Source organism: Drosophila arizonae, chromosome X (genome assembly GCF_054131065.1).
Source record: "Drosophila arizonae isolate 15081-1271.41 chromosome X, UAZ_ARI_1.0, whole genome shotgun sequence".
NCBI classification, from domain to species: Eukaryota; Metazoa; Arthropoda; class Insecta; order Diptera; family Drosophilidae; genus Drosophila; species Drosophila arizonae.
This window is the reverse complement of record NC_142927.1, coordinates 31957227-31971759: the sequence shown is the minus strand read 5'-3', so window position 1 is coordinate 31971759 and position 14533 is coordinate 31957227. Positions and strand designations below refer to the sequence as shown.

General features: G+C 47.5%; 1 protein-coding gene across 1 annotated transcript; it reads right to left on the bottom strand.

Annotated features, from left to right (window-relative positions):
- Window positions 1–9008: 9008 nt before the first annotated feature.
- LOC149268173 (uncharacterized) lies at window positions 9009–13586 on the bottom strand (the record flags this gene model as incomplete). The annotated part of the gene is made up of 1 exon (XM_089473480.1): window positions 9009–13586. A coding segment is annotated over one exon (927 nt), but the record flags the coding sequence as incomplete, so codon positions are not given.
- Between the last annotated feature and the right edge of the window lie 947 nt (window positions 13587–14533).

Sequence of the window (14533 nt, the reverse complement as noted above, 5' to 3'; positions counted from 1 at the left end):
TAGATTACCCCACGAGTTCGCTCTAGAGCATCCCCACGACTGATGTCTGCAATTAAAATCCCCTCCCAGAATAAATGTTCCATTTGCACTACACAACTTATGTAAATCGGCCTGAAAAAGCTGTTTTTTCGAGGAATTTTCGCGGCCCCCTGGGAAATAGCATGAGTAAATGGACGTCTCAGTGCCATAACTAATGAAGATTTTTACGCCAATTGTTTCAATAATTTTAGTATTTGGGAGAGGTAGCAAAGAGTGGCGGATATTTTTTTTAATAAAGATTGCTACCCCTCCTCCTCTACTAGTCGTACGGTCGTTTCTGTAACAGCTATAATTACGAATCTTGAGGAAAATACTATTTTTTAACCAGGTTTCAGATACAAGGCAGATGTCAATGTCGTTGTTAAACAGGAAGTGACAAAATTCTTCTTTTTTGTTTTGAATGCCCCTGGCATTCCACGCAATGATCTTTACTTTGTCTAACATTAAGAAAGAAATTTGAAGGCAAGTGAGGTTATTACCTCAAACTGATCAGTCTTGGATTTACAATTTCTGAGATTACTAATGAGCTCAAAAGTAAGACTTTTTAGCTCGTCTAGCGAAAAGAGATCACTGCTTAACTCTGGTTGCCTGGCCCAGGTTGTCTTCAATGGTTCAGATATCTGTCCATTAAGAGTTGGGAAGGTTTTTACGCAGTTTAACTGTGGAGACTGTAATGGTGTTCTGACTACCCGTGCTTTGGTGACGCCCCTATCCCTTGACTTTATATAATTTATTCTGCCTGGGCACTCCACTGAATTAGACTTATGAGAGCCGTGACAATTTGCACACTTAACAGGTAACTTTTCTGAACACTCAATAGTTTTATGGTTTCCTGCGCAATTCATACAGTATGGTTTTACACTACAATAGGAAGATCCGTGCCCGAACATCTGGCAGTTATAGCACTGAGTCACGGTGTTTGGTCTGCGTCTTTGGTAGTCCCATTTGACTCTGATATGGTCAATGACAGAGTAGTTTTTCTTCAGCTCGTTTAGACTTGTTGATTTGTTGACAAAGTAAACTACATACAGCGAGAAATTACTATTGTTGGCTCGTTTCCTTTGAATAAACTTGACATCTGTACATTGAAGTCCCATTTGTGTAAGCTTGTTCCTAACCACATCAGCCGGAGTGTCATCAAGTCCCGTAAGCACCGCTTTGTATGGTTTATTGTGTTTTTTTGCAAAGGAGAAAAACTCATTTTTAGAGTTTTGCAGGTGGGTGCAGACATTGGCAAAATCCACCTCTTCTTCGCAGTGTAATTTAACTCCAATAGAAATTTTTCTAATTGAGTAGTCTTTGACATTTAGTAATTTGCAAATACCATGCAGTTGTTCAGCAGTAGTTTTAAGTACCGTAATAGGAGGAATGTGAGTTTTGGTTTTGTTGACAATTACTTCCTCACAGTTGTCGTTATCAGTTTCGTCATCCAGCGCTTGTAACGGTTGATAATAGTTGTTGTTGCTCTGCCGTTGACCAGTGTCCGTTTTTGGAACTTTTCTGCTCTGTGTTGGCGACATAGCGGCGCCAGCCAGACTAACTGTTCTCTTAATTTTGTTTTTGTTTTAAGTCGAAAGTGAAAGATAAGAATTTCGCTATCGCGGAGCGCTCACACGTGCGTACAGTTTGGCAGATCACACCGAACTGAATAAATAAAATAAAATTTAACTTAATTAAGATAAAATAAAACCAAATTGAATTAAATTAAAAAAAAAAAAAAATTTTAAATCAAATTAAACTAAATTAAATTAAATTAAATTAAAATAAAATAAAATAAAATAAAAACGATATAAGAAGAGAAGAGAAGAGAAGAGAAGAGAAGAGAAATAAAATTAAAATTAAATTAAATTAAATTAAAATAAAATAAAATTAAATTTAATTAAAATAAAATTAAACTAAATTGAATTAAAATTAAATCAAATTAAACTGAATTAAATTAAATTAAATTAAAATAAAATAAAATAAAATAAAAACGATATAAGAAGAGAAAAGCAGAGAAAAGAAAAGGAAAAAGTACAACTCAGATAAAGATGGAAGGAGGTGAAGGCCAAAGCTCGGGGCTCAGCGTGCGTTGGGTGCACTACCGCAATAAAGAAGAGTTGGTGGCAATAACCCGAGAGCTCGGACTGGAATGCGACGGTCGGGTGGACGACCTACGAAAGAGGTTTTCGGCATACATACAAAATGGTAAACACTCTGCGGGGATGAGGATGCGCATGGGCGAGATAGAGGCCCGTTTCCCTAAAGGGACAGATACACTTCCAGGACCGGCAGCGGAAAGTATGGGGGGACGCGCCTATCAGAAGTCGGAACCTGACCTCCGTAAATTGCAAGAGCCAGAATCGGCCCCGATGGCAAACTTGAGGCTAAAAGTGCCTGGCGTCGACGAGGCGAGAGCGGCGCCACCTACGCCAAGAACCCCTTTACGCAACCCCATGCCCTCATCACCACCGGAGAGACACACACCTTGGTGCGTGGCTGAACAGGTGAGGAAGTGGGGCATGAGGTATGACGGCCAGGCGGACCCGTTAGGATTCGTAGAGGTGGTAGAAGAGCGGGCCATAACGTATGGCATAGAGCTGGACCGGATGCCGAGAGCGATGAGCGAGATATTCAGCGACAAGGCGGCGAAGTGGCTTTTTACCAGCGGGCTGAGAGACGCGACCTGGACAGAGTTCAAAAGAGAGTTTCTGGACTTCTTCCTGCCGCCGCAATACTTCGAGCGCCTGGAGGACCAGATCCGGGCGCGTCATCAGCAACAGGGAGAAAGCTTCAAGGATTACCTCCTCGAGCTCAGGTTGCTGATACGTCAGGCCAGATACAGCGCGGCCCAAGATCTACACAGGGTGTACGAGAATGCCGCGCCTGAGTATCGGTTGTACGTAAGACGCCACGACTTCACAACGTTGACGCAACTAACCCAGATGGCGACGGAGTACGAAAATGTCCAGGGCCAAAAAAGGATTTGGGAGAGGAAATCCGTGGCGAGCCATTCGAGGGCGCCGTGGGCGATGCCGACGGACAGTCGGCCTGGAAATCCGTTCCGCGCGCGAACGTCGGAGCCGCGAAACGAACAGCAAGGCGCAGGTCATACCGCGGCGACAGCAACGGCACCAGCGGAGGCAGTGCATCGCATGGTGGCCCAGGATGCCGGTTTCGATTTCGATCCGCGACGAGTTTGCTATCGATGTGCGCAGGTGGGACATTTCGCGAGAGAATGCCGCGGCGCGCAGGTACTGTTTTGCCGACGATGCGGCAGAAAGGGGATGACTACGCAAGAGTGTTGTCTTCGGACGGAAGCGGGAAACGCATAGGGGCGCCGTCCTATGAAGCGGGGTGGCGCCGATTAACACCAAGAGAGAGAAGCGGATACCCGTTAAGGGTAAAAGAAGGAAGGATCGTCGCGACGGTGAGGATCGGGGGCCAGATCATGACCGCTACGATTGACACCGGGGCCACCCGCAGCTTCATGTCTGAGGACTGCGTACGCCAGCAGGCGGTTCAAGGGGAGTCGCAGGAGATACGATCTCGAATAAGGTTGGCCGACGAGTCGTCGCTAGACGTAACGCGAACAATGAAGGTAGTCGTGGCCCTCGCGGAGAAGGTAGTGCAGATGACGGTGCTCATCATGCCGACTATGTTGGATCACGTTATTTTAGGGATGGATTTCCTGTGCGCGGTGGGGGCGACGCTGCGCTGTGGCGACACGGAACTGACGATGAGAATGGAAGAAACGTCTAAAGAGAGCAGTCGCGTCGAAAACGAGGGGTCACTCGCTCGACGCTCGAGTTACGCTAATGTGAGGGGTTTGAACCCCGAGGCGCCAAGCTGGACTCCACCGTCGAAGAAACGGAGAGCTCGGGCGGATGCAGAATCGCAGAGGGCACCGGACATTTGCGCAAGGGCCGACAGGAAGCGAGACGAGCAGCTCGAACGGAAGCTGGGAGAGCATCTGGATCCTAGCCTAAAGGAGTTCCTGGAGACCGAGCTAGCACTCTTCGAGAAGCTCGAAGGAGTGTCCCACATAGCGGAACACAGTATCAGGATGCGGGACGATAAACCCCTCAAACAGAGATACTACCCGAAGAACCCAGCGATGCAGAAGATAATCAACGAGCAGGTTGACGAACTGCTCAGGGTTGGAGCTATCGAGCCGTCGAGGAGCCCGCACAGCGCGCCCATAGTCCTGGTGAAGAAGAAGACCGGAGAATGGCGCATGTGCGTGGATTACCGGCAGCTCAACGCCCACTCGATTCCGGACGCTTATCCTGTTCCCAGGATTAACCACATCCTGGAAAGACTGCGGCAAGCCCGGTTCATATCTACGCTGGACCTCAAGAGCGGGTATTGGCAGATCCCGATGGCTGCTGACAGCAGAGTACACGGCTTTCACCGTCCCGGGGAGAGGTTTGTTCCAGTGGCGGGTAATGCCCTTCGGACTGCATTCGGCTGGGGCAACGTTCCAGAGAGCACTGGATACGGTGATCGGACCCGAGATGGAGCCCCACGCGTTCGCGTACCTGGACGATATAGTGGTGATCGGAGCCTCGAAGGAAGAACATACGGCCAATTTGAGGGAGGTCATCCGGCGGCTAAGGGCGGCTAACCTCAAGGTTAATAGGAAAAAATGCAGCTTTTTCCGAGAAAAGTTGGCGTATCTAGGCCACGTCATTAGTGGGGAAGGAATCTGTACCGACCCCGCGAAAGTCGAAGCAATTCGAGAATTCCCAACGCCGAAGAACCTGAAAGAGCTACGACAATGCCTGGGAATGGCCTCTTGGTACAGGCGATTTGTGCCGAGCTTCGCTTCATTGGTCCAACCAATGACCAAGCTGCTCAAGAAAGGGCAGAAATGGGTCTGGACCGAGGAGCAGGAAGATGCGCTGCAGAAGTTGAAAGAGAGCCTGACGACAGCACCAGTCTTGGCATGCCCCGACTTCTCAGAAAAATTTGTGCTGCAAACCGACGCCAGCGACTGTGGGCTGGGCGCGGTGCTAACTCAGGAAATCGAGGGTCGAGAACGAGTCATAGCCTACGCCAGCCGAAGACTGACGAAAACGGAGGCGAACTATTCGGCCACGGAGAAAGAGTGCCTCGCGATCGTTTGGGCAATCAGGAAGATGCTATCTGGAAGGTTACAGGTTCGACGTGGTAACAGACCACCTGGCGTTGAAATGGCTGAGCTCGATAGAGAGCCCCACGGGCAGGATCGCCCGATGGGCGTTGGAACTACAGCAATTCCAGTTCGACGTTCGTTATCGCCGGGGAAGCCTAAACGTGGTGGCCGATGCATTGTCTCGCCAACCCTTGGAGAGCTGCCAACAAGCGGTGGAGGCTTACTACCCTTGCAAGTGGGTAGCAAGGATGCGTGAGAACATCGCTAGCAACCCCGAGAAGTTTAGAGACTACGTGGAGGAGAATGGACACTTGTACCGCAACCTGGGGCATCGGACGGACGACGAGGATTACATCCCCTGGAAGCTATGCGTCCCGGAAGTCCAAAGGAACCGGGTACTCCAGGAGTGCCACGACGCCCCCACGGCGGGACATCAAGGTGTGAGGAAAACGGCGACAAGATTAGCACAGCGATACTATTGGCCAGGTATGTCCCGAGATGCCGCTCGCTACGTGAAGCGCTGCGAGACGTGCCAGAAATTCAAGGGCGTACAACAGAAGCCGGCCGGACAGATGCTGACCAGGCAGGTAGCGGAGCCGATGGCAGTCCTGTGCGCGGATTTCGTGGGATCTTTGCCTCGATCCAAGCGTGGGAACACAATGCTGTTGGTGTTCCACGACGCTTTCGCCAAGTGGGTGGAGCTGGTGCCGTTGAGGAAGGCTACTACCGCGCATCTGCAGTTGGCGTTCCGGGAACGGATACTCAGCAGATTTGGAGTACCCAGGACATTCGTCTGCGACAACGGCGTTCAATTTACGAGCAGGAGCTTCAAGGCGTTCATGGAGTCCCTGGGGGTGACACTCCAACATACAGCGCCGTACTCGCCACAGGAGAATCCGACGGAGAGGGCTAATCGTACGATAAAAACAATGATAGCACAATACGTCCAGGGTCATCAGAGCTCATGGGATGAGTTACTGCCGGAAATAACGCTGGCTGTCAATACCAGCGTGTCGGACTCTACGGGGTTCAGCCCGGCGTTTCTGATGTTAGGGCGAGAGCCACGCCTGCCGGCTGCACTGTACGACGAAGTTACACCCGGATCGGCGACGGAGGGGCTTCACCCAGACGCCAAAAGAGACAGGATGAAGGAAGTGTTCGCGATCGCCCGCAATAACCTGCAGAGTGCCTCGAGCGATCAAAGCCGCTACTATAACCTGCGTAGACGCGAATGGAGGCCGAAGCTAGGTTCGTCAGTCCTGTTAAGGCAGCACCAGTTGTCCAACGCGGCAGATGGCTTCGCAGCGAAACTGGCACCGAAGTATGACGGCCCGTTCTGGATCGTTAGCTTTGTCTCTCCCAACCTCGTGCGCCTCGCCAGGCGCGGCGAACGCAAAAGAAGGGTAGCTAACATCTCCCAGCTCAAGTTTTTCCATCACGACGGCGACGAGAGCGAGGAAGAGCGGGACGAAGGCCGAGGGGCCATCCCTGAACACTGACGGCAACACACTTCAGTCACACCCTTCCCCACCTCAAACCTGTTACCCAACCCCCCTCCATAGTATCTCGTGAAAGTTGATTTACTAACTAGTAGTTTGGGAGGCAGTATCCTAGAAGTGGATCATTTATGCTTGAGTTTTCAGATATAACGACGATGGAGAACGAGACTATCATAATCAGCAGTGAGGACGAGAGGGAGGAAGAAGAGGCGGCTCGCGTGGAAGATGTCAGCGACGCTGACACCGAGCCATTCCCGGGCACGGGGTACCAAAGACGAGGCGACCCGAGGATGGGCCGGGATTATTACAGGCCTCGTGAGGAGCGACCACCACCAAAATTTAAACACACGGTCCATCGATCCTCAATCAACATCGCCGAGAGGCTCGATGGGTGCGTGATGTTAATGAAGGTAGAGTTCACCACCATCTACGTGCAGATACCCCAGTCTCGAGGGGCGCAGCCATACGTGGAGGAGCCACAAACCCCCGCCAGCGATGCCAGTGCCGAAGGAATGCGCCGCCCTCCAGTCGCCGGACGAGGAAGAGGAGACGCGAGAGGTCCAGTCGCCGGACGAAGAAGAGGAGACGCGAGAGGTCCAGTCGCCGGACGAAGAAGAGGAGACGCGAGAGGTCCAGTCGCCGGACGAAGAAGAGGAGACGCGAGAGGTCCAGTCGCCGGACGAAGAAGAGGAGACGCGAGAGGTCCAGTCGCCGGACGAAGAAGAGGAGACGCGAGAGGTCCAGTCGCCGGAGGGAGAAAGGAGACAGTGGGGAGCGGAGTCCTCTGAAGACCAATCCCCGTCGCGGGGACACGGTGACGGCCGGGAGCGCAGTCCTTTCGCCGCACCACTCGACCCGGAGACCGCGGCGCGGGACGAAGGGCGACGGTCCCCATCATGGTGGACGCGGCGAGGCGGGAGGAGGAAGGCCCGAGCCGCACCTCTCGAATCGGAATCCAGCGACGAGGAGAGCGAATCGAGCCCCCCACTCCGACGCCGTTGCTGGCGGAGTCCGTCGAAGAGCCCGGCCAGAAAGATCCCGAGGGTCGATTTGGCGGGAGTGGCGGCGAGGTTGCGCCAAACGGGAGGGAATCACCAAACAACCCCCTTTGAGCCAGATCAGGGTATCCCTGAAGAAGGAGAACGAGCCCGGGGCCCGGAACAAGGCAGACACGAGCCACAAGCAGAGCCGTGCGTGGTGCCAGAGCTAGAGGAGGATGAGGCCAGACTACTGGCCGATATGGCCGATATTCTGGATGGGTGGGAGCCGAACTTGTTCGAAATCCTCATGGGGGAGGGCTCCATCTCTTTCAAGCCAACACCGACCATCCCAGACGGCTGGCGGATCCGTCCAGCAGGCGCGACGCTAGACGAACACACAATCCAGGTGGTGCAACGGGAGTTGCAGAGGCGAAGGCTACCGCGTAGGAGGACACGTTTCCGCATCTGGATCGAAGGGAGCGCAATAAACGTGACGGTCGCACCTTCGGGAAGCGTGACCATCGCTCTACAAAGTAAGGGGGGGGTGTAAGGCGGCTCGATGAGCCACCTCACATAAGTCGTTTTCAAATGCCCGCGCAAGTCGCAGCGATCGGCAATGCAACCATGGTTTCGACTTTCGCGGCGAAAAGTTCAAAGGGCCCGAAGCTGTGGTGAGTTGCATTGCCGACGCCGAAGCGGAGCGCGCGGCCGAGGTGTGGAGGCGGCTGGAGAGCGATAGAAGTTTTAATTAGTGAGTGACAGCGAGACGGAAAGTTAGCGAGCGACAGCGAGAAGGCTGGTGGGTGAGCGCGACCGTAGTTAATAGCGAGATTAAGAAATTAAGAGAGAGTGAAATAAAGAGATTGTGAAGAAGTGAATCTGTGTGTGTTTTATTTCTATCAGGCAACTAATAACTAACTAATGGTGCTAGTAGATCCTATTTCCCCCCTTCCCTCGTCGTTGCATATTTCGTTATTTGGCCGAGGCGCATCCCGGCATTAAGTAGTTCAAGTAGAGAACGCGGCCATGCCCGTTCGCTGAGAGGCCAAACCCTCAGCATTGCCCCGTTGTTCCCTATGCCCCCCCCCCCCTCTCCGAATTCCGGTCACAGCGAATCACAAATTTTCTTGTGGTATCCACCCTGGGTAAACTGACGCTGCCCCAGCTGGAAAATTGGATCTTTACAGCTGCAGCTATTCAAATAGCGCGATGCTATTTAGTTGTGCGCAGATGCAGTAATCCAGACAGCGCAATGCGAGTATTTAGTGTGCGCGGCTGCAGACTTAATTGCACGCTGGCAAAAAAAATTAAATTTTTGACTGGCTGCCAAACCTGCAAAGAGGTTTGTGCGAAATGATTTTACACATACATATATACTGACTTACTGAAATGCCACTACTTTCTTCTTACCGATTTAATTAGTTTGGCACTTACCCAAAAAAAAATTATACTTTCAATTTAAAACTTTTTTTTTCTTCAATTCTCGAATTAATTTTTCACCACTTCACAGAGAAATTTTTATACAACCTTTTTAGTCGGTGGTTGAGATGCGAAAGAAATAGGAATAATGGCCGATCCCATGAAGCGGCAAGTCATCGCTTGGGAACAGTTTTTTTATGGCTTGGCTGAGAATGACAATTTCTCCTGTTATTACTGGAGATTCGGGATTGCCACATCCGTGATCTCGTTCAACTATGCTAAGCCACTATGCTCAGCGCACTGCCTACTTTTAGGCTGTTTCTTTTTTCCCTCTATTCCAGCGCCACTACAAGACCCCCCGACCAAAATCACACTATAGGGTGATTCGCGCTGGACTCTGCGATTATTGTTTTAGGTCTTTTGCATGGTATTTACCAATCAAGCGACCCTGCAAATCTTCAATTTCGTAATAACTATTGCCAAGTTTTTTCTTAATTCTTGCCTATACGAAGTTCGGAGCTAGTTTCGCATTAAAACCCTGTACGAAATTACTTTGTTGAAAATTACGCCTGTAAACTTCTTGACCTACCACAAACGAAACATCACGACAGCGCATATTATAGATATTCTCGTTTCGATTACGTTGTTGTTGCATGCAATCCTTTGCCCTGTCGCGTATAAGATCAAATGAATCTTCACGATTAAATCGAATAGCGCGATCTTCTAAGAAGTTTAAATTACGTAGCAGTTTGTACGTGGATGCATTGGTCACCATATTTTGGCCAAAGGCGATTCGATAAGGGCTTGTGCCGATAGCCGAATGCACGTCTGAACGCAGAGCGCAACAGATAGAGCTTAGATGAGCGTCCCAATCTTTTTGGTCAGGTGCAATATATGACTTTATTGCTGCTATCACCGATCGGTTGACTCGCTCCGAAGCATTTGCTTGTGGGGAATAAACGGCCGTATATGTATGGTTAACTCCATACTTTTGTAATAATACGTTGAACAACTGAGACTTGAACTGTACACCGTTGTCAGAGACTATAGTTTCAGGAACTCCGAAGCAATGAAACAAGTCCTGCTCTAAATAGTCTGTGATGGCGTCGGCAGTCAAATTTTTTACGGGTTTCAAAAAGGGAAATTTCGACATATGGTCTAAAACAACAAAGACTCCTATATTCCCGGTGCGACTTCGTGGATATGGACCTAGAAAGTCAATATAAAGGTTTTGGAACACGCGTTGCGTTGAGCCCGATTTTCCTAAGGGTGGACGTAGTGTGTGATTTGGGTGCTTGTTGCACTTACAACTCTCGCAATTATTAACGAATTTTTTTACATCTACTACCATTTTCGGCCAATAAAGATAGCGGCGCAGCTTATCTAGCATATTGTTTATGCCTGGGTGAGAAGCTAGTGGAGGCTCGTGGGCCTTCTTAAGGACTGCTGGAACCAGCGATTGGGGAACCCAAAGTTTCCAACACAGATCATCGGCTACTTTCTCACCCGACGCGTGATCGGCTCTCCGATATATATAATCGTCAACTACCTTTACATCTGGTGATCTAGATTGATTGGCTAATATTTTGGCTTTGAGATCTAGATAGTCAGATGTCTTAAAATGAACCGAGTCGAGATCCACTAAACAATCGGCTGAAATTGCAGACACATCTTCTGTGTACACTCATGATAAAGCATCTGGTACAATGTTTTGATTGCCTTTTCTATGGACTATTTTAAAATCAAAACCCTGAAGTTTTAAAGCCCACCTTGCTAACCGAGAACTCAAGTCAGTTTGAGACATGAGCCATTTTAGAGAAGCATGATCTGTGACTACAGAAAATTCTTGTCCTTCAACATAAGCTCTAAATTTTTTTATCGCTAAAATAGCTGCCAGACATTCTTTTTCCGTTACGGAATAATTCCTTTGACAACGGTTAAGTTTACGAGACATAAAAGCCACCGGTACCTCTTCATTATTGTCTGTTACCTGAACTAACACAGCACCAACACCTGTATGGCTGGCATCGCAGTGTATAGAGAATGGCCTGTCAAAATTTGGACTATGCAAAACTGGAGCCGTACTAAGCTTCTCCTTGAGTTCTTCGAACGCTTTTTGAGCTGATTCACCCCATAAAAATTTTTGTTTTTGTTTCAGCGTGTCTGTTATAGGGGATGCAATGGTGGCATAGTTCTGAATAAATTTATTATACCATCCCGTCATACCTAAAAACCGCCTAACTTGTTTGACTGACCTCGGGACTGGGAATTCTGTAATAGATACAATTGTATCTGGGTCTGTGCTAACTGTGCCATTGCCAATCACATGACCTAAATATTTCACCTCTTTGAGACAGAAATTACTTTTCTCAATATTGATGGTCAACCCTGCTGTTTTTATGTGACTTGCCAACTCTTTTAGGACATTTAGATGCCGTTCGAAAGTATCTGAAACTACCAACAAGTCATCTAAATAGATAAAAACTTCACGACGCAGATTAGTGGGTATTATTCTATCCATCAACTTCGACATTGTCTGTGGAGCATTACAAAGCCCAAAAGGCATAACCGTGTATTGATACAACGGCCTACCAGGTACGCTAAATGCGGTTTTATCGCGTGACTTCGGCTCTAGTGGAATTTGCCAGAAAGCATCTTTTAAATCTAAGCTGGTTATGAATTCAGCTTTTGGTAGCCTACTAAGAATACCCTCAATGAACGGCATAGGATATGCATCCTTAACGGTAACCGCATTAACACGCCTGCTATCTAAACACAAACGAACCTTTCCTGGTTTGCGAACTAACACAACTGGAGAAGACCAAGCGCTTTGTGACTCCTCTATCACGCCTAATTTAAGCATTCTGTCCAGCTCTTCATACATTAACTTTTCTACTGCTGGTGAAACTGGATAATGACGTTGCTTAATTGGAGCGGCTCCGGCGACATTAATCTCATGCGAAAGAAGAGTTGTTCGTCGCAAGCCCAGTTTAGCAAAAGAAGGGAACATGTTAACGTGTTGCAGCAGCAATTGATGCTGCGTGACTGTAAGTGGTTTTAGGTTGCGATCCTCTAAAGAGGACAAATTATTAACTGTGGGCACCACCTCCAGTGGAAGAAGATTAAATTGGGTCCAAAAGTCTATCCCTAAATATAAATCTTGAGATAAGGAGGGTACTATATAAAATGTCAACATTCTAGTTTCATTTTTAAATTTGATTTCTGTAGTGATTTTGCCTATTATATTCTGCGCCTTGCCATCTGCAGTACGTACAGATGAATTCAGAGGCTTAAATACAATATTTGAATTAAGAACATGATTACAAAATTCACTACCAATACAGCTTATGGAAGCTCCTGTGTCCATTAGGCCAGTAATACTCTTTCCTAATAAACTAACATTTGCATATGGCCTAATATCTTGAGCGTTTGCTATCACAGCCAACATTAGCTGCTTCTGCTCTATCTTATGACGTTTTTTTGCTGAGATGCGACGTAGTTGAGAGCGAGATTTGGAGCTTATTTGTGTGTGTATTGTTTCGGAATGGGCATCATAAAGTTGTGAGGTCGTAATTGGGTCGTTGGTATAGTCAACGGATTGAAAATCTATGTGTTGGTTGATGTCGACTTCATTTGTTTGCGTGCACTGGTCGACGGTGCACGGGCTGACAAGTTTTTTGAATGCTTGTTGCATTTCATGCACGAAGGCTTATACGTGTCGGGTTTGCCACAACCATAACAAAATACTCGACGTTCCGCTGTACAATCTTGGTACCTGTGCCCTGTCGCATTACAGTTCCAGCACAGTAAATTTACTGCTGATACTTCTGGACTGTCTACGTCCTCATCTATTGCCATTCCATTTACTGAGCGACGTGGCATAGGTATAGGATGCGGCCTATTAACTAATGGCTTGCCAATCGTTTGCAAGAAAATTTCGCGCGTGCGCACCAAATGGCGTAGCTGAGCAACTCTTTCAATTCTCTCATAAAGAAGTTCATGCTGAATTTCAGGGAGCAAATTATTACGGAGAATTTGGAGTAGAGATAACTCACGCAAGGGACTCGAAAGTTTGTCCGCAAGTGATACGATGGCCTCATGGAACTCATCGAAGGGTTCGCCTATCTTTTGCTTACGCCTATCGATAACAGCTCGGATATGAAGGTCAGTTCTATCATCATTAAATTGCTCTCTAAGTGCAAAACAAAGTTCTTGCCAGCGAATCCCAGGCACACTTTTGTGATAGCGCCAAAACCAATCACTCGCACTACCATCAAAGAGGTTGCTAACGTATCTAGACAACAGCTCAAAATTGCCTTCTAGAGTCTGATGCGTAAGAGCTTCAGTTCGATAAATGAAATCTTCTACTGACAAGGCCGTTTTGCCATTGAAACGTACCTTCCAATTTGAAATAATTTGGCTGATGCGATCTGGTCGCAAATCCGTTCCTAATGACGTGAATCTATTGTTTGAATGGGTTCCAGATACTGTTGAGGCTGGTTGAAACTCTTGTTGGCCGAGATTGCTGGTATTATCTTGCACTGCACATTGGGCCAGCGAGCCGATTTTTCGACGAAAATTAAAGTTTTCAAGCTAGGTTCTTGAAATTTGGTACATATGATAGTGTCGATGCACATAAAAATATATCTAAGTTTCAAACCGATCTGACCACGCCTTCCATAGCCGCCCATATGAGATAGGTTTCCTCTAGTTGATACTTTTACGGTAATTAATGATGCTAGCAGTCGTTAAATTCAACAAATGTTTTTAATTCATTTATTTAACACTTAACTTTAATATTAATAAATAAAAAATAAAAATGCATTAAAAATAACAATTTTACATTTAAAAATGTTCCTAAAAGTCGTCTTCTACATCAATTTCTATTGTAAACGGATTTTCAGAGTCAGAATCTGAATCACTATTGTTAGCATCAAAAACGGGAGCATTGTTATTATTGTCCATGTTACAAGGATATAGGAAGTTTGGTGATTCCAAAAGTTCGATTACGTCTGCTGGTAGGGGTAGTTTATTTTGCTGGCCCAATCTTTTTGCTAGGTAGATGCTCGACACAAGAGGATCTGAGGAATCCATTGCTCTGTGGAAAACGTCTTCCATGTTTTTTTGCCGAGTACTCTTTCGAGCATGTAGCCTCCTGTCACTCTTATAATATTTGTTGCGAGCCTCTGAGGCGTTCTCGCCAAGAACACCTAATGGAAGGATTGATGCTTCTATTATTTGGTAGCCGTGCATTAACACTTTATGGACTGTTGCCGACATTGGAAACCATGGATACAAGGACATATATAGTGTTACGGTTTTCTGACAATACTTTTTAAATTGTGTTGGATCAATTGGTAGGTGGCAAGAAATAGCAATCAATCAACTGTTAAAATATGCAATAAGATTTTCATCAAGACCTAAAATTTCAGCTAGTAGCTTAGGTTTTGCAAACGCCCTCCTTGCTGTGTTGCCGTCGT